At 31.7% G+C, this 23,820-nt stretch overlaps 1 protein-coding gene and 1 long non-coding RNA gene across 2 annotated transcripts; both read left to right on the top strand.

Moving 5' to 3' along the window:
- The first annotated feature begins 709 nt into the window (after positions 1-709).
- LOC123668381 (fork head domain-containing protein crocodile-like) lies at positions 710-1,720 on the top strand. Its single transcript, XM_045602111.1, has one exon. The coding sequence runs from the start codon at positions 710-712 to the stop codon at positions 1,718-1,720; it is 1,011 nt and encodes a 336-aa protein (XP_045458067.1).
- A 284-nt stretch (positions 1,721-2,004) lies between these two features.
- On the top strand, positions 2,005-4,089 carry LOC123669008. Its single transcript, XR_006745662.1, has 2 exons — positions 2,005-2,060; positions 3,311-4,089. It is a non-coding gene; the product is annotated as an uncharacterized LOC123669008 (long non-coding RNA).
- The last annotated feature ends 19,731 nt before the right edge of the window (positions 4,090-23,820 follow it).

The following is a 23,820-nucleotide window of genomic DNA, read 5'->3' as shown; positions in this document are numbered from 1 at the left end:
TTTGGCGGCATTAATTTTGAAACAATTTTAACATGATTAACGGTCGGTATTTTTTTTTTTAATTTCATATCAAGTCACGTAATAGTTACATTAAAAATTAAAAAAAATAATAAATATTTTTTGAAAAATATATTTTTTATTAAATAAATAAGTAATCACTTTTGTGAAGTATCGAAATTAATAGTAAGAAGAATTCGAATTAATGAAAAAAGAATTAATATTTACCTCGTAACTTCATAAATGAGAAATAGTATCGAGTATTCAGTTCCACTGAATCGTGGTAGTAAGAATAATTGACAATCGTGCCGAACAAAAAGCATTAAAGAGCTAGGGAAGCAAGGGATATATACATTGAGAAGTGCCTTTAAAGACCCATGGTTACCGCCCTAAGCCGCACCCAATTCGTTTAGCGTTCCGCCTAACGCATCCTAGCTCTGGTAAAACTAAGACACAAATACTGTGCGGCCAGCCGTTAAAACGAGACGAACGATTCAACGCAGAGGGCGGTTCCAGCTGCGATGTAACGCATCAAGCGGTGTCGCCCACAATTCCGCTCATTCGTCTCTCGTTTAGCGCCCGCTATGTAAACGGGCCTTGTTGTGAATCTAAACAAAATCAGTCAGTCATCGTTTTGTTGCCGTAGGAGAAGCGTGTCGAGGTATCGCGTCCGGGTTTTATCATGTTGTGCCAGTGAACGTATCCCAACACGATGCACGCGTTGTTCGGGGAACAGAGCCATTATGCGTATCGCAGCGGGGCCACTGGAGGATATTCCGCTGGAGTGACACCATATGCCTATGAACAGTATCGATACGGTTATGGTCCGCCCTACCTCCATCCTCATCAGCAACATGTCGGAACTCCTAAAGATATGGTCAAACCACCGTATTCTTACATTGCTCTTATTGCTATGGCTATTCAAAATGCCCCTGACCGCCGAATTACACTTAATGGTATTTATCAGTTTATAATGGAACGCTTTCCGTATTATAGGGAAAACAAACAAGGTTGGCAAAACTCGATACGACACAATCTCAGTCTTAATGAGTGTTTCGTTAAGGTAGCGAGAGACGATAAAAAACCTGGCAAAGGAAGCTATTGGACTTTGGATCCTGATTCATATAATATGTTCGATAATGGGTCTTATTTGAGGCGGCGGCGTCGCTTTAAGAAAAAAGACGCCCTAAAAGAAAAAGAGGAAGCTCTTAAGCGCCAACAACAATTGCAACAAGCACAAGAAGCCTTAGCGGCGCAAGAAGTGCTTAGCAGCGCTGATGCGTTGGGCCAAGCGCGCGATGTTAAGCCCGATGTGAAACCGCGTATATTTGAATGTCGACCGAAGAGAGAACCGGGTTCAGATTGTTCGCGGTATGATAAATTAGTGGAGCCAATGGACGAATTTAGTGAACCTCGTTTAGCTCCTCCAACAGTTTATTGCTCGCCTCAGCCATATTCACTAGCTGCCGAAGAGTTTCGAGCGGCTACTACGGGCTGGTATGCTGCACCCGAACCGCCAGCCGAACAATTACCCCCAGCTTTTCGTGATCTCTTTGAACCACCTAGTTGTCAGTTGGCGGGTTTTCGAGGCGGTTCACCTGTACCTGACGCTTACCGCGCTTCCCCACCGCCTCATCATCATTACCGTTCACCGGCGCCCTCCTACTACCATCATCAGGCGTGCGTCGCTGCCGCACCCACATCAGCTCACAAGTCCTACTGAGATATTGCCATCAGGTAAGACAAACGTTATATTTTCTGCAAGCGCTTTGCGAATGTTTTGATTTAATTTAGGCGTCGCGAATTACGCTGTGCGAGTTGCGTTCGACTTCCACCCCAGCGGCCGTGGGTTAGACGTCGGGTGGTTTCGTGACGTGGTTGTGGTTGCAGGAGGCCGGCATCATACGGCGCCGAACGGATTTAGCTGTACGCGTCAGTTCCAGAGCGGATAAATATAGCGCAGTAGCCGGAGATGCCGAGGAGCCAAGTGGCGGCGCGTCGATAACCACTGTTTACAGATCGGCGGCCGACCCTGCCGCCTCCCGCTCCGTTCGCACCTATAGGTATGTCGAAACTTCACATGTGTTTAAAATTGCTCGAAACAATGAGTAGCAATTACGCCAGGCAAGCGTGCCCCGAGTGGTGCCAGCGCTCTTGTAGCGCTGACTTGGTTTGCTACAGGTGGGGGTTCGTGTCTTACAAATTTATATTGTCAATATTATAAATTTTTACAAATTATTTTAATGAACATAGTCATGGTCTGGAGATTATCTTAAATCAACAAAGTTTTTCTTTTGTATTTTAGTTTTAAAATTCTTATTCAAAAAGTTATACTTATATAATGTAAATAGATGTTTGAAATATCCATAATTACTAAATCGCTTGACCATAAGATACTTAGATTTTTTCCATCAATTCGCTTCTATTTTTTGTACGTGAAAAGAACAAGTGAACTGACCATCTGGTCACCAAGTGCAAAATTCTACTGAAAAAAAAATTAACGGACAAACTTTATTTCTTTTTTATAGTTGTAACAGTCAAAAGAACGTTTCACATGTAATTTTTAGTGTTACATTTTAGTTATATATTAAGTTTTGGATTTTAATAATAATTTCAAGTTTAATTCATTATTTGCACACGATTATACTTTAAATACCTTATCGACATTCTAAAAATATTATTTATTGTATTTCAATAACATCATTTTTATTCAAAAGAAACGAAATATCCTTAAATCAGATTAGAATTAATAATTAGGAAATATTTTTATATTCATAACTTGGGTTTAGGTTTCCCCCTTATGAATAAAGGAGCTTTAGTGCTTGGCGTGCAAATACTTTTTTTTATTTTGCCTTATTAGTCTTTTCCTTAAATTACCCTAATACAAGGTCATATTTTTTGAAAATGCTTAAAGTAGGTAGGTCAGTTATAATGCTTCAGTTATGTAGTCTTCCCGTTAATAATAATGGTTAATTATTAGTTATAAAACCTTTTTTTACAACTACTTTAAGTAGCAGATTCAGTATGTCAACTTAATTAAATTTAAACTAAAAAAAAAACCATATAAAATATTAAATTTGTCTTAAGCTATAACCTTTTAGTGTTGTTTAGTAATAGGAATTGTATTTTTTATATTTATCTTAAGAATATTTCATACTTAGATTACGTTACAATATAAAATACATACACTATAATTTGTGTATTCAATATTTCATGTGATTTAAGTAAAAAAATTGCCGACCATTGACTGTTCAAATCACAATAATTGGTTAGTTAAACGATCAAAAATTTATTCATGTTATTGTTGTCCCAGGTAGAACGGATTCAAGACAGCGGGAGGCGAAGCGCAGGGAAAATGTGTGTTAATAATATTTACACCTATTGACAATAGGAACCTAAATAAGTTACGATGAACACTAGAGAAGTCACGAACACTAGATTGTATTATAAGAAGTAGTCCTATATTTGTTTCTTTATTATGACTAGAGCTATGCAGCTAGAATATTAAAAACGAAACTTTAAAAAAATCGAAAGAATTGTCATCGAACACTGTCCTTTGGAAAGTTGTGCTGTAACATACATATTTTTTTATATATTACGCACACAATTTCATGAAATTATAAATTTAAAGTTCAATGACAGCTCTACTATTTCCCAGCGAGTTATTATTCATATGTACGATTTTTCCATAATGTATCTTATTCATTGGAATAAAAGACTACCTACATGGTATTATTTAGTACAATAATGTATTGATAATGTTTAATGTATATACGACTAAATATTGTTAAATATAGCTAAGTTAGTTACGTAAAGCTTTATGAATATTATTAAGAACTACCATTTTCTAGTCTTTATGTTGGTAGTTAATATAATAAATTATATGTATGTAATTCAGATATTTCACACATTGTCTACGACAACGAATAATTCATGTAAGGTAAACGTTGTTCAATACAGTCAAATGTGAAACAAATAACCACATAATTAAGATTGGTTTAGTATGTCGCACAATTATAAACTTTACGATATAATTACAAATGTACATATTATTTTAACTTGTATTCTAAAATAAATGATTAGATGAAAGAATTTATGTGATTTATATAACCTTTCGTCCTGAAGTGAGGATATAATTATGCCTAATATATAATATATGAGGACATCTACCTACTATATTTTTATTGTTTATTATTTTTATATATATGTATTTACTTAATTTTGAATCTAAATGATTTGATATTTACAACTGATTTAATAATATACCTATACGAAATACTCGAATAGGTACCTGCTTTACATAATAAACGGAGCTATTTAGTTAGATATTTGGCTGAATTTAAGTTAGTTTAAATTTTAGTAAAAAAGCAGTAATTTAAGTTTCCAATGTCTTCACAAACATTACTATATTTACTTGAATATTATAAAAACCGTACAACGAAAAGGGTAATTCAATATAAATTATTATAAAATCTCTATAGTCACGCAGTTATAAAGAATTAAATTCCTCTAATTTAATTTATAGAATTTACCTACCTACTTAATTTTACTTAAATAATAAAAAAAATAGAGTCTTCGTATAGCATATAGTAACAAAAATATAATTCTTGTTTCTGTTAATGTTTAGAGAATCAAAATTATATACTTTTATGTACATAATTTTATTCGGTCTTTAAATTCTTAAAATATTTTATTGTACATTTTTTCATCTGAAGAAATAAAACAGACATATTTCTGTTTTTGTATACTAAGACCTTTTATTACCTTCACCTGTATGTTTGTTGTAATCGATTCCTTTGGACTTCATTTTGACACACTTCAACTTCAAACCACTTCAGATTTAATTTAAACTTAGTAGACTTATCGAAGACTGAAGACTACACTATTTTGACAAGATTATTCCTTTTTAGTTTGGTTTATTTATAAAAGCATCTTTTGCTAGCTACACCAACAAATTCAAGTAGTACCTACTACTACTACTACCTACTACTACTACGGAGGTAAAGGAGGTATAACTTTAGGTATAAATAAAAACTACACTTTTTTACATACGAGATAGTCGATGCTACTCCGATGTTAAATAAAAAGAGTCCGCTACTATTTGCACTCACAGTTTAGTAATGAAATGTAACGGAATAATGGTATTGTAGAGACATTAAATAATAACAGTGAATAACTATTCATAAACTAATTGTTCATAAATGGTTGAGTAATTAAAAACATTGAGTTAGACTCTATGACTTATAATAAGTACTAGCTGACCTGGCGAACTTCGTATCACCTTATTTTTTTTCTGAAATATAATAATAACATAATATATCAAAATAAAATATAGCCTATCTTTTAAGTTGGATCAAACTGCACACGGTGTGCAAATTTGACTAAAATCGGTTAAGTAGTTTAGGAGTCCATTGAGGACAAACATTGTGACACGAGATTTATATATATTAAGATATACTTATACTTAAATATTCATTGATACACCCTACTCAGCGGTTAGATTTTTGTAAATAGATACATACAATAAAAATAACAAGTAAGTATGGTTGAATCTAGAATAACTAGAGTTATGATTCAGACTGTATATCCAACAGCTGGGCTCGTTCTCCTTTTTCAAAGGAAAATAATAGAGTTTTAGCTTCTATTTAAATAACTTTTAATTCTTATACATATACAATGTATTATTAAACTGGCGTCTTTCCTTTTAGGACTTAAACTTGAAAAAGATGAAGCATTACTAAGTACAGCTCATTACTACGTAATTTTAAAATCATTTAAAAAAAATGTTGATAAGACATGGGAAAATTGGCTATAAATTACTGACTTAATTGTAAAACTCAGGTGGCTCGGTCATTGACACGACCCCAACATACACATGACGATAAGTTTATTAATAATAATTAACTTTATTATTGTTATTAAAGCGTTAGAGCAAGTAAGTTGTTGTATATTTAAGTTATGAATCGATTCTGATGTCTCAGTTAATTGGACGGACGCCAGTTTAATAACACGTTTATATATTTATTGAAAAAAATATTAAAAAATATTTCTTTTTAAGGATCACATATTTCGAAAATGCAATGTACTCTACTATAAAAAAAACTAAAGTACTCTCTACTATAAAAAAAAAATACATTCTTGAAGTTAGAGAACAGTTCTTTGATATAAATAATAAAAAAACGCATTATTATCAATTATGTCCTTTATTTTTATACTGACAAAAAAAAGTTTTCTTAGTTTCGGAATACATTGTATGAAGTATTGTCGTTGTAGTAACTAGGATACAAGTAAAGCACTAGTCCAAAAACACGTATTCAGACTATTTCAGACTAACATTTCGACATTTAATAAAATTTTGTTATATGCTTTTTACAGGCACTTACTTGCGCACAAGCTGCTAATATACTTTTAGGTTATTTGTGTATATTATGCTTTTTGTAGTAACTATGTAGGTACCTATATTAAAGTAAGTAAATAAATATTATTGAATAGTCCATAATAGACGAATATACAAAATTAACAGTAGCTTGGAGAATGACTATCGTAGGGGTCATCCTCGAAATATATATTATAATAAGCGATTCTCGAATAATGCAAGGCTGTAATGAGATATCGCACGTGCGATTTATCATTGAGCACGCGATTTCTAAACCAAAACAACAATTAAACAAATTACAGTGCTTATTTTTCCAAAATTTTATCAGATTATAACTGTATTCAAAAAAGTTATTCTGAAAATTTTAACATATTTATTTTGCACAAAAAATACACGTAATTTTTGGATATGGTGGTGGGGGTGTTGTTAACCTCACCACGTGTAACCAATCTATCCTTTAGGTAGAGAGTTACAAAGTTGCTAAAAAACATCACGTGATTCGCGAACGACCACTTATTCGTTATTGAATGAATTAAAAAATTGCATATTTTGTCTTTTATTGAAATGGTCTTTATGTTGAACGTGTTTTATTATTTTCTGTCAAACTGTTTTAGACTGGACGCACACTCATTATTTCGTGATTTATTTTTTGGATCTAAGTTCTTGAATGAACTTATTTAATCGAAGTCTTCTTTACGATACTATAAATTAATTGTTAGTAAACGATTCCTGATGTTAATAGTTTAGTTAACTATCGAGTTGTGATGAAATCTTTATAGAAAGGTGAAGGAATGTCGACGAATACTAGTGTACCTATTGGGAATTGGGATTCTACTTGGAAAATTTTAATTGCACCAAACGGCTGATGCCAGTCACATAAAAAAATAAAAAAATCGCTTTTAGTTATGTATTTCTGAAATATATAATATGAAATGCATTTTAATAATAGAAATACAATTAATCCGAATACTTTTTTCCAGTATTGCATAAAACTTCATTCTTTTCTACATACCTAAGTGATTAACCGAAAAATTACACTTTTCCTCTGTATTTAACAATTTAAGTAACAAAAGCTTACGAGTACAACGTACTCGTAAGTATTATCATACTTACTTAATTTTAAGCACGTAGAAAATATTTAAAACTAGCGACCCACCCCGGCTTCGCACGGGTGCAATAAGTATACTACAGAATGTCTTTATTTATAGTGTGAAGCTAATTTATAGCGTGGTTATTAACATAATAACAACAACATTCAAATATGCGTCGTTAGATTACACGTTATTACAGAATGCGTTGAAAAAATAAAGGTTCACTGCTCGTTCCCAGTAGGTGATAGCATGATATATGTAGCCTATATGTTGACCTGACTTCTTAATAATATTCGTGCCAAATTTGAAGTAAATCCATGCAGTACTTTTTGAGTTTAACCCGGACATACATACAGACAAACAGACAAAAATTCTAAAAACTATATTTTTGGCTTCGGTATCGATAGTAGATCACACTACAAGTATTCTTTTAAAAAATATTCAATGTACAGTTTTGACTTTCCTACAATCTTAATATATATAAATCTCGGGTCACAATGTTTGTCCTCAATGGACTCCTAAACCACTTAACCGATTACAATAAAATTCGCACACCATTTGCAGTTCGATCCAACTTAAAAGATAGGGTATATTTTATTTTGATATATTATGTTATTATTATATTTCAGAAAAAAATAAGGTGATACGAAGTTCGCCAGGTCAGCTAGTTTTATTATATGTATAGATAAATAAGTAGTGGTGAAAATTTTAGATTATTATAGTTAATGACTTTGTGATAATTATATTGATTTGTACATATGTATTTAAATAATAAACAGTTATTTGTTTTAGCATAGCCCTGTGCATTTTTTATTTTTCGATTCAAATTTTTCACACTTGGGATACCTCCTTTCCAACAAAAAAAGGATTATCAAAATCGGTTCATAAACGACGAAGTTATCCCTGAACATACATAAAAAAATATATGTAGATATATATATTCGAATATCGAATTGTGTAACCTCCTCCTTTCTTGAAGTCGGTTAAAAAAAGGATTATCCAATTTGTTGGTCAAGAGTCATTCGCGTTACATATAATAATCACTTTTATTCACGCACAAATCACTTTTATTTATACAGAAAATATTTGAAGCTATTTTTTTTTCGTGCCTTAAATCATTTTAACAAAAGTATTACGGAAAATCGTACTGTAGGTATTTCTTAATATATTTCTAACATGACCTTGATACTGATTTATGTAACTGAAGTTGATTTATTCAAATGATGACAACTCAATGATTCTTGTGGCAACAAAATTTTGTTTATGTTTTACAAAATCAAACTGTTGGAGCAGTTAAATACCTAAGAATAAGCAAACAGTCTCACAGAATTAAAATACCTTGATCTGCAATTTAGGGAATAAAGCCTTTATTTAATAAGAACACAATTAATTTCTTATGTACTTACGCGTAGTCTGGTAGATAAGGACGTATAAATATCCATTTAGTAAATAATTGGCCCTCGCAATACATCTTGATGCATTAAAAACATTGAGATTTCATTCCAAGAATAAATAAAAAATAAAGTAGTATTAAAAATAACAAAGTTATTATTTACAATACAGAAATGTCAGTCGCATCTCTTTGTGTATAAAGTAAGCACTGTCATCGTCGTAATCATTTTGATACATCAAGTACCTAGTGGTACTTTTTAGACCTCGCATTCCAATGCTAACTAAAAAATACAAGTGGCGGTTCAAGGAGCAGAGGTTCATCGTAACAATGCGGGGATTTGTACCAATTTTTGTGAGCTCTCAATCTGGATTGTTTGTACTACAGCTCTATAGAGTTATAGGTCTTTATAAACTGGCGGTTGCATTCGTCAAGGGGATCATTCAGTAATTTAGTGTTGGATTCTTCAGTTGACGTTTACCACCCACTATCATCAAAAGCGAAGAGTTAAAATAAAAATTCTATACTCATATGTATATATATATATTTATATACATTTGTGTTCTACAATCAGATTTTACTATAGGATGACTTCATATTACCTATATTTGTGACCACGAAACGGTGGACGTTAATTAATTATCCGCCAACCGTCCGTCAAGTGGAGCAGCGTGGTGGATTAAACTCCAATCCTTCTCCTTCGTGGAGAAAGGGGCTAATGCCCAGTTGTGAGATGTTCCTAGTTGGATCGTGATCTTGTGATCGCGATCGTGACGATAATTAATTATTTTTGTAGTTTTGTATTCAAAATATGACTTGTACGATGTGTATGTCTTCTAATGTTTTCGCGAATTTCACTTATTATAATGAAACAAATTTTTCGGACTTAATCGTGGTTTATTAATTTTATGAATACCCGATGTTTCGGATATTTTGCAGCAACCATTGGTCCATGGTCACGGGAGGACCACGGTGTCACTTAAAAAACTTAATAAACCGCCACAAAATCCGAAAATTTTTTTCATTATAATAATGTGTACACCTAATATCATGAATGAAAAGTTAACATGAAAAGCTTAAAGAAATATTTATATTATATTAATATATCTATACATACATAGAATATTGTGGAAGGTAAGGGATGCTTACTTTGGCAGATTGTGATGCTAAATCGGCCAATGAACCGGATCCCTGTTTATTTGTTTTTCTACAAAAGATTGTTAACATTGGCATCCGTACTATTTGTTTTAAATGCTAAAATTCGGCCAGATAAGTAAAATTACATCACTTCACTACGCTAAAAAATTAAGAATCAGTTCAAATCACTCGCGATAAAAATATCGTGGACGGATTAGCAAGATATTTATGTAAAACTATACCATGAACTTTGTACCGACTTATTTAACTTTTGTCTAATTATCGATTCTTTATTTTTCTTTTTTACGATCCTTGTCTTGGCAATAACTAATATAAAAATTTCCAATTTGGTTCAGTAGTCGTTACGAAGTTACGCGCGTATATACATTTTGATATATACAATAATTTGGTCTTCCTAATTGAAAAATAAAAATAACAAAAAAGTAAAAACGAAAAATACAATAAAAAAACGACATTTACACAAAAGACGTAACTTGAAAGGGACAACGTTAAAGTAGAGCAACTGTTTGCTTTAAATTGATTTAGAATATTTTATAGCTCAATTTCAGTATTTTAATTTTCATATTATAACATAAGCACCGCTTTTCACTGTTATTTTATACTATTTAAAGTAAATAAAAATTTTAACTTTTTTTAGCTAACTTTGATTTTGACTATCAATTTACTTTGGAATAGAATAAAAAATGACTTAGGTCGACTGGAATACCTAATATACGGCTTATGGCCCTAAGGATAAATCTAAAATATAGGGCTTAATTTGTGCTAGGACAAACTAATTCACCTGAAGTTGATTTCAGCCAGTAAACAACAAACGTAGACTATATTTATAGTAATAAAAAATAATTTGAAACTATTTTAATCAATTTATGTTACAAAGAACATTTATTTCGAAATTTTACAATGTAACACATATATACAATTCACAACTTAAGAATTAAATATTTACAGATAGTTTTATAGCACAAATCATGTCTGCGTGGAATGTTGCCAAGAATGCTGGCAGTATTTCCCCGTTGAATCGCTATGCCGACTCTTTGGGCAAAAAATGCATCAGCCCTCTTGTCGCCAGTGGAGGCAATAAGACGAGGAGTTATCATTTGTAAAAAAAAAATTGTCACTGTCTAAGGTCCAAGTGTATTGACTGCAAACGACACAAAAAATGTAAATTGGATTAGTGACGAATATTTGTATCGTTTAGTCGTTTATTCAGCTTTTCCGCTGCGGCTCCCGCTCGTATGACTGTTTCCCAGAGATGACACGGGCAAGTGTGTCAACGCAGGTTGCATATCACAAAAGCGCCCGTCCCAAATAAAGTCAAAATAAATAATAATGAGACCGTAACAAAAACTCTGTCAGTCAAAATAAGAGTTCTATAAATTTTATAAAGTCGCCAAATTTAGTTCTAGAGGTAAAATTTCAAAAGTTTTTATTAACATCTCACTCTTCCGAAATTTTGAAAATTTAATAGCTACGTTAAAGTATCTGGAAACACTTATTTGATAATGTGTACGCAGCCTACAAAACCACGCATCTTATGTTCTGGTTTACGACAATGTTGATGATTATATTTTTTCAGCTATAAACACGCTGTAAGTAGGTAACTACCGTAATTTATTGTAAAATACTAATTCGGTTTTATTTCCACTTTGTTTCTAAGATTGAATAAACTTCAAAGTTTGTACGTTAATAAAATCGTGAGATAAAATTGAATTGTATATGAAAATGCTGTAAAAAGCGAAGTCTAACGCGCGGATCATCACTGATGTATTGCAGTTTTACTGTAATAAATTAAATCTGTTAACTTGCTGAGAAGTACGCTTCAATTCTCTTCAAACTTTTTGATTAAAATGTTTTGTCTATATTTATTTTCTACTTTGAAAGTTTAACTTTACAAAATACACGAGCAGCACGCAAACAACACTTGACATTGATTACGTAACATTGTGGTAAAAGGTAAGTACTTTTAGTTAATAAAGAAAGCGCAAAAAAATCATCAAAATGAGTCATACAGCTTTTCAGAGGATCGAAGGTCAATAACCACCTCATCTGTATGGATTATCTCCGTCTTAACGCGATAATTTAATCCTTTGTTTATCCAATGCCTCTAATAGTCTTGGCGCACCGGAATGGAAAGCATCTGAGCGCAGTCATGTATCATACGCATAAGAAAATAATCCGCGGCGTGAATTACGACCGACAGTGCGGTGACGAGCTCCAATATTTAGGGTAAGTATCCTTTTATGAATAAATCATCACTTCAAAAAATATATTTCTAAGAGTAACAACCTATAATACATCTTTAAAATTTACGTTTGGACGAAATTTGTTTTTCGGTCTAAATATAGATTTGTTCGTTTTGTTGTAAACTCATTTATGTTCAGTCACAATTGTTTTCATTACCTCCCTTACACTTTATATCATATAATAATTACATATACAATATATAGCAGTTTTTATGTAAACATTTGTAGGTAACTCGTGATTAGCCAGATAGTCAACACACGGCTTATTTTTAAAGCCGTCTTGGAAGTGCAAAATAAATTACACACAAATTATTCTATTTGATCAATTTATAAATGTAACTTACTTCATTCGTCAAAAAAAATGAAAAAAAGTATCTGCTAACATAACTTACTATATATTCCAAGATGGTCATAATACTATATTACTCATCAATAGTACTTTGTTATTTATATAGGTACCTTAAATTTTAGAATTAATTAAGTTAATGTGAATTGTTTACATATTTCTATATAAGTACATACATAGTTAAAACAATAAATAGCAATTTATCTAGTAGTATCTATCTATATATTAATACGTGAAGCAATAACTTAGTACTCCTTTTTTACGAAAATTGCGGGATGACGGTATGGTACGATATGTCGCACACTAATAGTTTATATAGAGAAGGAGTGCAGAATGCTATTATTTTTTTTAACTATGCATAAAAATATATTAAATCAATAAAAAAAAAATATTACACACACTACCATGTATTTGACACACACATGCATATTATAGTGATTAATTGTTGATTGTCACAGTTTGCAGTCAAATTGAAAAATTTAAAAAAAGGCTCATTATTATACATCCATATGCACTTAGTAAAAGGCGGTTATTTTAATATGACCAACAGACACTCCAATTTTATTTATTTGTATAGATGTCATAAATGTAAAGTTTCAGTTTTTGTTGCATTTTATTATTATTGAAATCATTTTGTCATGATTTTTAGCTAACAATAAATCTTTTTCAATACCTAAACACATTCTTGGAGTTTCATTGACTGTGTTTATTTTTACCTACCTATATGGGTATAATACTTTACCTTTATCTTGGCAATTTTTATTCAATTTGTTTTTGTTTTCATATACTTCAACTTTTATGAAAATTGAAATATGTTAAATGTTAGTATTTATTTATTTCAAAATTTTATTTAACATACAAGTGAAAAGTCATGATACTGTTTGTTTGTAAAGAGTGTTGTAGTGATTATTAGTTGTATATAGTGCTAATAATATTTTTGCCGTTACTAAATAATATTTTAAAAATATAATTTATATTTACGCTAAGATAGATTAGGTTGTTCTTAATAACTCCAAAATAGATCACAGTTCTGAAGTAATGTGAATGAGAACATTAAATGTTTAAAAACGTTGAGGAAAAAAATAATTAGTCGTTTGATTTATCGCCATAAGTTAAAATAAAAACTAATTTCATGTCAGTTAAATTTCATATTGCATTAGAAGTTTTTGCAGTTTGAATGATTTTTGAAATAGAGCCACTCACGCGTACGCACATATGTCATAAATGTATATAAAACATAGACGGACGACATAATTATACTTCTATCTGAAATATATTAACGTATGACACTTCAGAAGAACCATAACAGCTTATTAAAGTTTACTAAATTATTTACAAATCAGTCCGCAGTTGAATACAAAGATATCATAACAGCAAATTATACAACATTTTGCTGTACATAAATTTATTTAAACATTGTCCTGAATATGGAAACCTTAGTACAAATGATTACGTTTCTTGCGAATAGTAAAATTGTTATTGTTTATTTTAATATCAAATTTCACATTTTAACAAATTGAAGAGAAATAATGAAGTTTCATTAAAATAAATGCTAATGTCTATGCTTTATTTCTTAGATTAGTAACGCATCCCGTAAGTTATCATAACTTGACACGAAACACGATATCACCCCTGGAATATAGAACGTTGAAATGGCCCCACGTTCTTTCTACCCTCCCGGATACGCCCTAGCCATCCCCCAACCTGTCACAACTGTCATTCAGTATTGACTGGTAGTCACTTTCATGTCACTTTTATTTTTAACCTCAAACAAAATTCAAATTAATGTAATTAATCGAACCAGTGGCGTCTTTCAGTTGTAGTTAATCTAACGAAACATAGCCCGTTGGCGCAGTTTCTAGTGGTCCTACTTTCTACTCCTTTGTTGTTGGTTCAATTTCCATCTGAGTTTAGGTGTAATATTTGTATTCATATATTCATATATGTATTATTTCCATGTATTTATCAATAAAAATATTTAGCTATAGCAGTCGCCTTTTACACACTTTGCTTGCCTTAGGAACAGACGTGTGCGAATTTTATAATATATTTATGTATTATTAAAAAAACGTGATTATTATGCTTTTGAAATTCTTATCTTTTTTATACAAATACTTTGATTTAAATTTTCGGTTAAATTTCCATTTACTCTTTCCTTTTTTCTCGTTAAAATCGTTCAATTTTTAAATTTTTACCAAGTTCATGTTTTAAGAAGCTAATAAATCTATATAGTATAAATAGTCTTGAAAAGTTTCAAGTCTGCGAGTATAAGTTCTTCGATAGATTAAAACTTTAAAAGCTTATTGGAAATCCGAGAAACTACGCTACCACCCGCAGCCGATTCGAAAAAGCAATTTGATTTGACGGTTATCTCACCTCCTACGTTTATATTGAAACTTAGATAAATATTTACTTTATCGAGTCTAATTTGGCACGGAACCGGCCACCGTACTGTGAACGCCTTCCTTTTGGCTGACGACGATGCTATAAGATATAAAACAAAAGATATTTATTTCATGTATAAATTTTGCTTTGAATTTTTTATTTAAACAATTTCAATTTCGTTCAATCGATATCTGATGTTTTGGTTTTTTATTATGAATTTTTAAAACTATTATTCCTTTATTTTGGTAAGACAAAAGAATATGTTACTATTTTAACTATTAAATTAATTTTCTATATTATTGTTTTGAAATGAATGTAAATTAAATGTTCGAGTCCGATCACCGTCGTATCCGTCGCCAGGTTTGATTCTCGCGTCGGTATCGCCCGTTTAGTTTTAGTTTACGTTTGACTACTAAGCACTTGTTAAGTAAATAAATATAGATGTTTTAAAATAAACTATTCCATCAATCCTTGACTTAGTAACGTTTACGCAACCGTGAGATCTTTAAACGACATTGGCTTTCAATTTACAATAACATATTAACTCGTACACTTGTACGTAACTTATAAATTAAAATAGTTTAAGCGTTTCTAGAATTAAATAGAGTAATAATGATACTTTCATTTTATAAATATTTAAACTATAGTCTCGAGAAAAAGAGGATATATTTATTATTTTCGATAGCTCGGTCCTATTCCCACAGATTACTCATATAAATCTTCCATCAAGGCGGCAAAAATTGACTCGACGATGTATTGTGTGAATAGATTTATACTTCCTCGCTAATAAATCTGGAATGAACGTTAGACTACGCAATGAATTGATTATAATAACGATTCATTCATCGAATCCGAGCCGAGCGGCACAATTAGGTGTTTCCCGGGAACGGTCGCGTCAGTGCGGCTCGGCCGCCTGCGAACTGTCATTATAAAAATAGTGGGCCCAGAAAGGGTAGGCCAAGACATGGCCCATATGGACCCAGCCACGCCGCTAGTTATTTTAATTTCTTTCTTTTCGTCGTTGAAACACTCAGCGGTTAACTGATTGTGTAATGCTCGGAAGTCCATCAAACTTTGGATTTAGAAAGGATTTGGTATAAATAATTGTTTTTTTTGCTGCTAAATTATTATTTATTAAATTTTAAAAACATTTATTAAGTATAATAGGTGTAAAGTTTAAAAACGATTTTATTCGAGAATAAAATAGATATATGGGGTCATTTTCATTTCTTAAAACATATCGTCCTATAGTAGCGATAATAAAATTATAAAAGCCGTGTTGTAACAAAATGACATAGGTGATAAAATTTTATCCGATGTGTAACAATAAATCTTTACTTCAACATGAACACAAATTAGACAAGCGTGACAAATAGACGCGGCGGCATAAATAGAAACGCTGACAGTGAAACAAACGTCGATCAGCCCCGACCTAATGGTTTCACATTCCATTTTTCATGTTAATTTAAAAATAGATTCGCTTTTATAACATTATTGTAAATGTAGGAGAATATTTTCAGAAGAGAATAATACAGGTAATAATTAGGTATTATTTATTTATTTACAATACAATACAATGTAGGTATTTGTAGTCCATACCGTTTTGATTACCATTTTAGACTATTTAATATTTAAAGTAATTAAGAAGACAAACTGTGGTAAGCTAATATTTTTCGTAAGATATTATTTCTTTGATATATTAAAAAATATATAAGAATTAAGAAATAATATAAGGTAATAGTTTATAATTATTATACGTAATAATACTACATACAGTGTTGGTATCTACAAAAACTGTGATCAGACCAATCCTTATGTACGGATGCGAGACTTGGGTACAAAGCCTTAAATAAAAGAACACGCTCCTTGTGGCAGAGCAAAAAATACTCCGAAAGACTAGGGCCGATCCAAGAAGCTGGCGGAAGATGGCGGGTGAGAAAGAACCAAGAGATTGAAGATCTAGCGGCAGAATCCAATATCATCGGAGAAACTAAAAAAACTTACTAAAAAACCAAAACAGCGAGATTCCGCTGGCTCAGCCCCGTAGTAAGGATGGGAGACGATCGCGCAGTGAAAAGAACATACTTAGGGAAACCTGACGGCTGTAGGCCCACCCCAAGTACCACTGGGAGGATGAGGTGCAGAGGTTCCTGCGAGAGTTGGTGACAGCGGACTGGTGCGAGATAGCTCTGGACCGGGATCGCTGAAGACTTGTGGTGTTGGGGGTCAAAATCCACTACGTATCGCTAAGCCAGAGGAGTAAGTAAGTAACAATACTTATCTATACATCAGCTCAAAATATTTAAATATAAACAAGTCTTTTAATTATTAGGAAAAAAAATAAGAAAATAAAGTCGACGCTTTTCTTTTTTGTCAGCTAAAGGTTAAACACGAATTAGTTCTGTTTTAGCACAATTAAAAAAACGAATATCATAGAAACTCTCACAAGAATACCATACCACAGACCTAAAAAAAAAAAAAAAAACATGTAAACCCGGGAAGTGAGTTCGGTAAATTGATTTTAGAAATATTTGTAGAGTTGGTCTGAGGTATTTAAAGAACAATTAGTCGAATGCTTCTCAGCCCTTAAGGTAAATATTAGCCTATTCCCGCCAACCCTCTTTTGGTCCAATGCCGCCCTGGGCGCTTAGTGGAAACCGTTTATAACTCGATGTTTACCCACTCCCCCTATGTACATAGGGGGAGTGGGTAACGATGTATAACACTCCCTTTCCACAGCTACGACCATTTAATCATTTAGGAATACATAAGTTTAAATAATACACAATATATTAATATATCGTAAGCATTATCATAAACATATTAAAAAGAAATCAAAATTGTTTTAAAGTTAAAAAAACGCTTTTTACTGTTTTAACTGATCGGTATAGATATTTATATATTGCACTACATGTATATATTGTATGACCTATATTTTAATGAAACTATAATAAAGTCAAACCTAAAGAAAATTGTATAAGCAAAAGCCACATAATTTATTTAATTTTCATAATTTTGAATATAAATAAGTAATAAATTAGGTTTAAGTTACGTTACTTTTACAGATTAATCAATAGAAAAAATATTAAATATAACAACTATAATTTAAGAAACACTTTGAATATTACGGAAGTACAATCAGTCTAATACAGAAATATATATATATAAAATTCTCGTGTCGCTGTGTTTGTAGTTAAATTCCTCCGAAACGGCTTGACCTATTCTCATGAAATTTTGTGTGCATATTGGGTAAGTCTGAGAATCGAATAATATCTATTTTTCATCCCTCAAAATTTTAAGGGTAGTCCTTTTATTTGGATTTGAAGAAAATTTGTACGATTTTATTTTTGTGTTACCCACACATTATTTATTGTGTTATTGCAGGTTCGATCCCCGCTGGAACGGTCGATTTTTGATATGATATTAAAAAATGTGAAGATGTTGCGTATCTCTGCCTTTTTTCTTCATATTTAATGATCAATGGACAATGAAAAACAATTTATTTATATTTGCAATTAATTAATATGAATGATTTTAATCTATATATTATTACGTTAAGCAAAAACTTTGTACCCCTTTCTATGAAAATTGCGCGGACGGAGGAGTATGAAACATCGTACACTTATAGTTCATATAGAGAAGGAGTGCAGATTATGACTAATATTTTTCTAAAATTATGCATAAGAATATATTAAACCAATAAAAAAATGATTACACACATTATCATGTATTTAACACATACACGAATATTTACACTCTTTTGTTGATTGTCAAAGTCTGTAGTCAAATTGATTTTTTTTTAAAAAGGTTCTTTATTTTCATTATTTTTTACTTTCTTTAATATAAATTTTGAATTATTGTCGAATAGGGTATTCCACTATGTTCGAAAAAGTACTTCAAAATGTTGATTTTCTAATAACAAGCCACAAAAAAAAAATATTTCAGCAAAATAAACACGCTTTCATGCCATAAACTTCAATTATATTTTAAACCTTTTTTATTTCCGCGAAAACGCTATAAACCATTTGGTGACGTAATATTGTTAGCAACAAAAGTCGTGTATGACGTATGTAAGACCGAACTCGTTCAATACGTCAAAAGTGCAATACTTTATACATACACTCTTTGTCGTTCAACTTTAACAGCTACAAATATTTGGTGTTTTTGTGTAAAATAATGAATTACAATAGCTATCATTGGTGTGTAGTGTCTAGTTGTACAAATACTAGCATTAAAAAAAAACTATTAAGTCTTAATTTGGCAGTAACATAAGGAATAAAACATAACTTAACACTTTCTAACATTATTTTTCAAATTAAGTATACCTACATAAAAAAGCAGTATAATGTAATAGTTACAAAGATGTTTTAAAATTCCGAAATTCGGCAGAACAGAAGTCTGGGCTATACGCAAAAAACTTTGCAACCATCATTGAATCAATTTTTGGTAGATACCTACGTACTATCTGCTTTTACAAAACCTTTTTGCATTTTAATAAATAAATAGGTACAAATAAAATGCGCTAACGAAAGAGTACAAGTATTACTCCTTGAAGTTAAAGTTGATAGATATGTACCTAGCTGTTTACAGCTCTGACAGAACTTTGTTTTTGTTATTGTTCGTATGACGTCATATCATGGCAGGTCGTGTTTTAGGTCACGTGATGTACTGATTAAAATAGACGACTTTTAATTTCAATATAATGAAACAATAATGTGCCTTTACGATTCCAAATCAGAATATTTAAGTGTATTTTTACATAAATTTTAATTTTTATCACATTTCATAATTTATTTTTCACTACCGAATGTACCCTATTCCGACCTCTGGGCTACTACTATGTAGTTTTAATTAAATATTTTAGCAGTAAGTTATTTTAAGCGACAAGTGATTATTGGCTCGGAATTTTATACTGTTTGTAAAATTATACTTATTGCTTATCTTCAATTTTTTTTTGGGATTTATTGGAGTTTACTCTTTGAGAATCAATTTTCATATAAGGCCCTCGGTATGAAAAACTATGAGGAGTAAAATCTACTGAAGGAATGATCTCAATACGTTTCTCGTAACGCCATCTAATGGAACTCAATAGGGTTCTGATAAACGACGACGTTTTCTAATAACGCCATCTAGCGGAACCCAATTGTTTCCGATAGATAGCGTGATTTAAATCGTTTATATACCATTCGATATGGTATTAATCTTTTTCTTAGACTAGTAACCCTTTTTTGTGCCTATTTAGACAGTCGATCTGAAGGTAAACTCCAGTCGTGCGTCGGAGTTGAAACACACACACAGACACACACACACACACACACTTTTTTAATATTCATCACAGCAGCCTTTCGTAGTCCACTACCGGACATGGGCCTCCACAAGTTAACGCCAAAAAACACATGAGTTAACTTTTAATATTGTTTCTATGGAATTACTAAAATACTAACTTCTGTTGGAATATATATATATAGATGCATTGTTTGGTCACCTCCTCAACATCTATACAGCATATATTTTACATTTCAAGTATCTTAATTCAATGACATAAGACTTTCATACAAACTTCCGACCCCCGTTTTATCCCCTTGGGGGTCGTTTTTCGTAAAATCAGTTCTTAGCGCATGTCTACGCACTATAAGGAACCTACCTGTTAAATTTCAACTTTGTATCTGTTATAGTTTCGGAGGTTTCGTGATGAGTGAGTCAACCTACCATCCCCCGTTTTAACTCCAAAAGAGAGTCGATTTCTAAAGATACATTATTTGTTCACCTTTCATTTTAAATTCCAAGTCTCTTACTTCAAAAACATAAGACTTTCATACAAACTTCCGACCCCCGTTTTACCCCCTTAGGGGTCGAATTTCATAAAATTCGTTTTTAGCGGATGTCTACGCCCCATAAGGAGCCTATCTGCCAAATTTCAAGTTTGTAGCTGTTATAGTTCCGGAGATTTCGTGATGACTAAGTCAATCTACTATCCCCCGTTTTAACCCCAAAAGGGAGTTGCTTTCTAAAGATACATTATTTGGATACCTTCTCACCATCTATAAAGCATAAATTTTAAATTTCAAGTCTCTTACTTCAAAAACATAGGACTTCCATACAAACTTCCAACCCTCGTTTTACCCCCTTAGCGATCGAATTACGTAAAATCCGTTTTTAGCGAATGTTTACGCCCTATTAGGAGCCTATCTGCCAAATGTCAAATTTGTAGCTGTTATAGTTTCGGAAATTTTGTGATGAGTGGGTCAACCTACCATCTCCCGTTTTAACTCCAAAAGGGAGTTAATTTCTAAAGATACATTATTTGGACACCTTGTTACCATCTATACAGCATACATTTTAAATTTCAAGTCTCTTACTGCAAAAACATGGGACTCTCATACAAACTTCCAACCCCCATTTTATCCCCTTAGGGATCGAGTTTTGTAAAATCCGTTCTTAGCGGATGTCTACGTCCTATAAGGAGCCTACCTGCCAAATTTCAAGTTTGTAGGTGTTATAGTTTCGGAGATTTCGTGATGAGTGACCTTTCGCTTTTATATATATTATAGATATATATATATTATATATATAAAATAATTAGTCCGTAAGTAGAATGATTTACACATACCTACTGCCAAACGTAATTTTGTGACGAGAATTTATTTGCAATAATTTGTCTATTATTTAAATTAACACCGGCTGTCTATGAACAATATATTTTTCATTATATTTAATGTAAAAAATCATTACTACTGTGTATCTGTTTTATGTGTTTAGGAGTGAAGATAGAGACTGCTTATTTGTTCACAAGAAGATAAGTGAAGAAAATGAAAAATGTTTCATTTATCCTGTCTCTATCCAATGCAGTTCTGTTCCATACTTATTAACAGTGACCTTAATATTTAATCTTTTAAAATCCAAGGTAACCTTAGGGACTTACAAAAATCATGATAAAATACAATTAAATTCAATTTATGTTACCTGGTATGATATTAGAGCTGGATTAAACGTAGGAATTTTGAGTTAATACAGTGTGATACGAGTATTAACATTGTAACGCTAAGTTTCACAGTTTCGTAAAATTTTAGGTTCTATGTAATGAAATAATCAGCTTGTACTAGATAAAATACCAAGGAAAGTTTTGATTAATAAACAAAACTGCAATGTATAGAGTAAGGTGACCACCAGAGCGCGCGTCGCCGGCGGTCCCGACCATACTTACAAAAATACCGAATGTAATTAAATGTAGATAACTTGCGCTTTATCGACGGCTGCGCGCGCGCCTGTGTTTGTTTAGTTTGTTATAGACGTGTTTTTACGCAATCTGGAAGTCGTAAAACGTGTACACCAAATTATGTCGTTTATAAAAATGAAGGGTATACACCTTTTATTTTATTCTTTATATTAACACTATATCCAAATAGCAAATATTTTATTGCCAACACTATTTATTAATTTAGAGTTTTGAAAAATTAAAAGCAAAAACAAATCTCAATACCTATTTACACGCTTTTTATTATTTCACTCACTCACTCACTTCAGCCTATCGCAGTCCACTGCTGGACAATAAGGCCCCATTCGTATTTCAAAAATTACTAATTATTTCTATAATTCAAAAAAATAATAATATTAATACTGCTATTAAGGCACAATAATTGATATTAAAGTTACTTTAATTTACTTAAGATTTCTCATATAAAATTGGATTACATTTTTTATACTGTTTTTGCTTATTGTAGATATAATTTAAACAATTATATTTTTATATGTATGTAGAGTTATATATTACTGAAACCGCCCGTAAATGTTTTGTGGCGCTTTATTCATAACAAACCAGCGTCCAAAGACGCCCGGGCTCGAAGCTCACCGCTAACGACCGATCAATTTACCGCTGCTTCAATTTTAAGTACTGAGCACTCACGTCTCGAGATAAATGAAATTATAGTATTAACCCTAAAAAAATATTTGACATAGCTTACATAGTACTTTTATTAATGATCATCATCATCATCATCATCATCATTACAGCCTATACAGTCCACTGCTGGACATAAGCCTCCACAACTTTACGCCAAAAATAACGTGAACTCATGTGTGTTGTATGATATATTATTAATGATATCATATATAAATTCATATCAGTTCAAAAATTTTAAGTATGTATGTATATGTATGTATCTAATACAGGACATAGCGAAATAAACCGGCTCCGAAATGAGCAACAATTGAATTGTCAGTTTGGGATCGATCTCGCAGCGGCTAATGTGGCGCATAATCCACCTCGCGCTCGGCCCGCGTTACAATAACAAGCTCAATACAATCTGCAAAAACTCACAATATTACAATTTACAACACACCATTGTTGACTACGTTTAAACTTCTTTTGTGCATCTTAAAACACAGATATCGATTTTTAAAAACGTAGCAGCCATTTTTTTCAGTCTTTGTGTGCGGGAATATAACTTTAATTCAATTTTTAACAATGTACCAACGTTTTGATGTCGGTGGTCTTGCGTTTTTAGGTAGCATCACAGGGTAGCATTATCTCACACGGTTTACTACGCTGTCAAATTAACAGGTAGACTGTTTATCGGTCTTATATAGAATTTTATCGACTATACTATTGTATAAATAGAGGCTCGTTTTTTTGCACGAAATTGAAAAATAGAATGTTGTAGATAATATCGCTTCAAATAGTTAATTATTTTCAAAAAAAAAAAAAATACATGATACCTATTTCTTCGTGATATTTTGTTTGGTAGTGACACATATTTGTTTTTCTCATCTAGCATTAGCAAGCATTATTTTAAGTATTTATTTTATTGAAAATATGACTGGGATGTAGCCGCGTA

The sequence above is a fragment of the Melitaea cinxia genome, chromosome Z (genome assembly GCF_905220565.1).
Source record: "Melitaea cinxia chromosome Z, ilMelCinx1.1, whole genome shotgun sequence".
NCBI classification, from domain to species: Eukaryota; Metazoa; Arthropoda; class Insecta; order Lepidoptera; family Nymphalidae; genus Melitaea; species Melitaea cinxia.
Note: the sequence above shows the minus strand (reverse complement) of the source record. Positions and strands in the feature narration are given on the sequence as shown.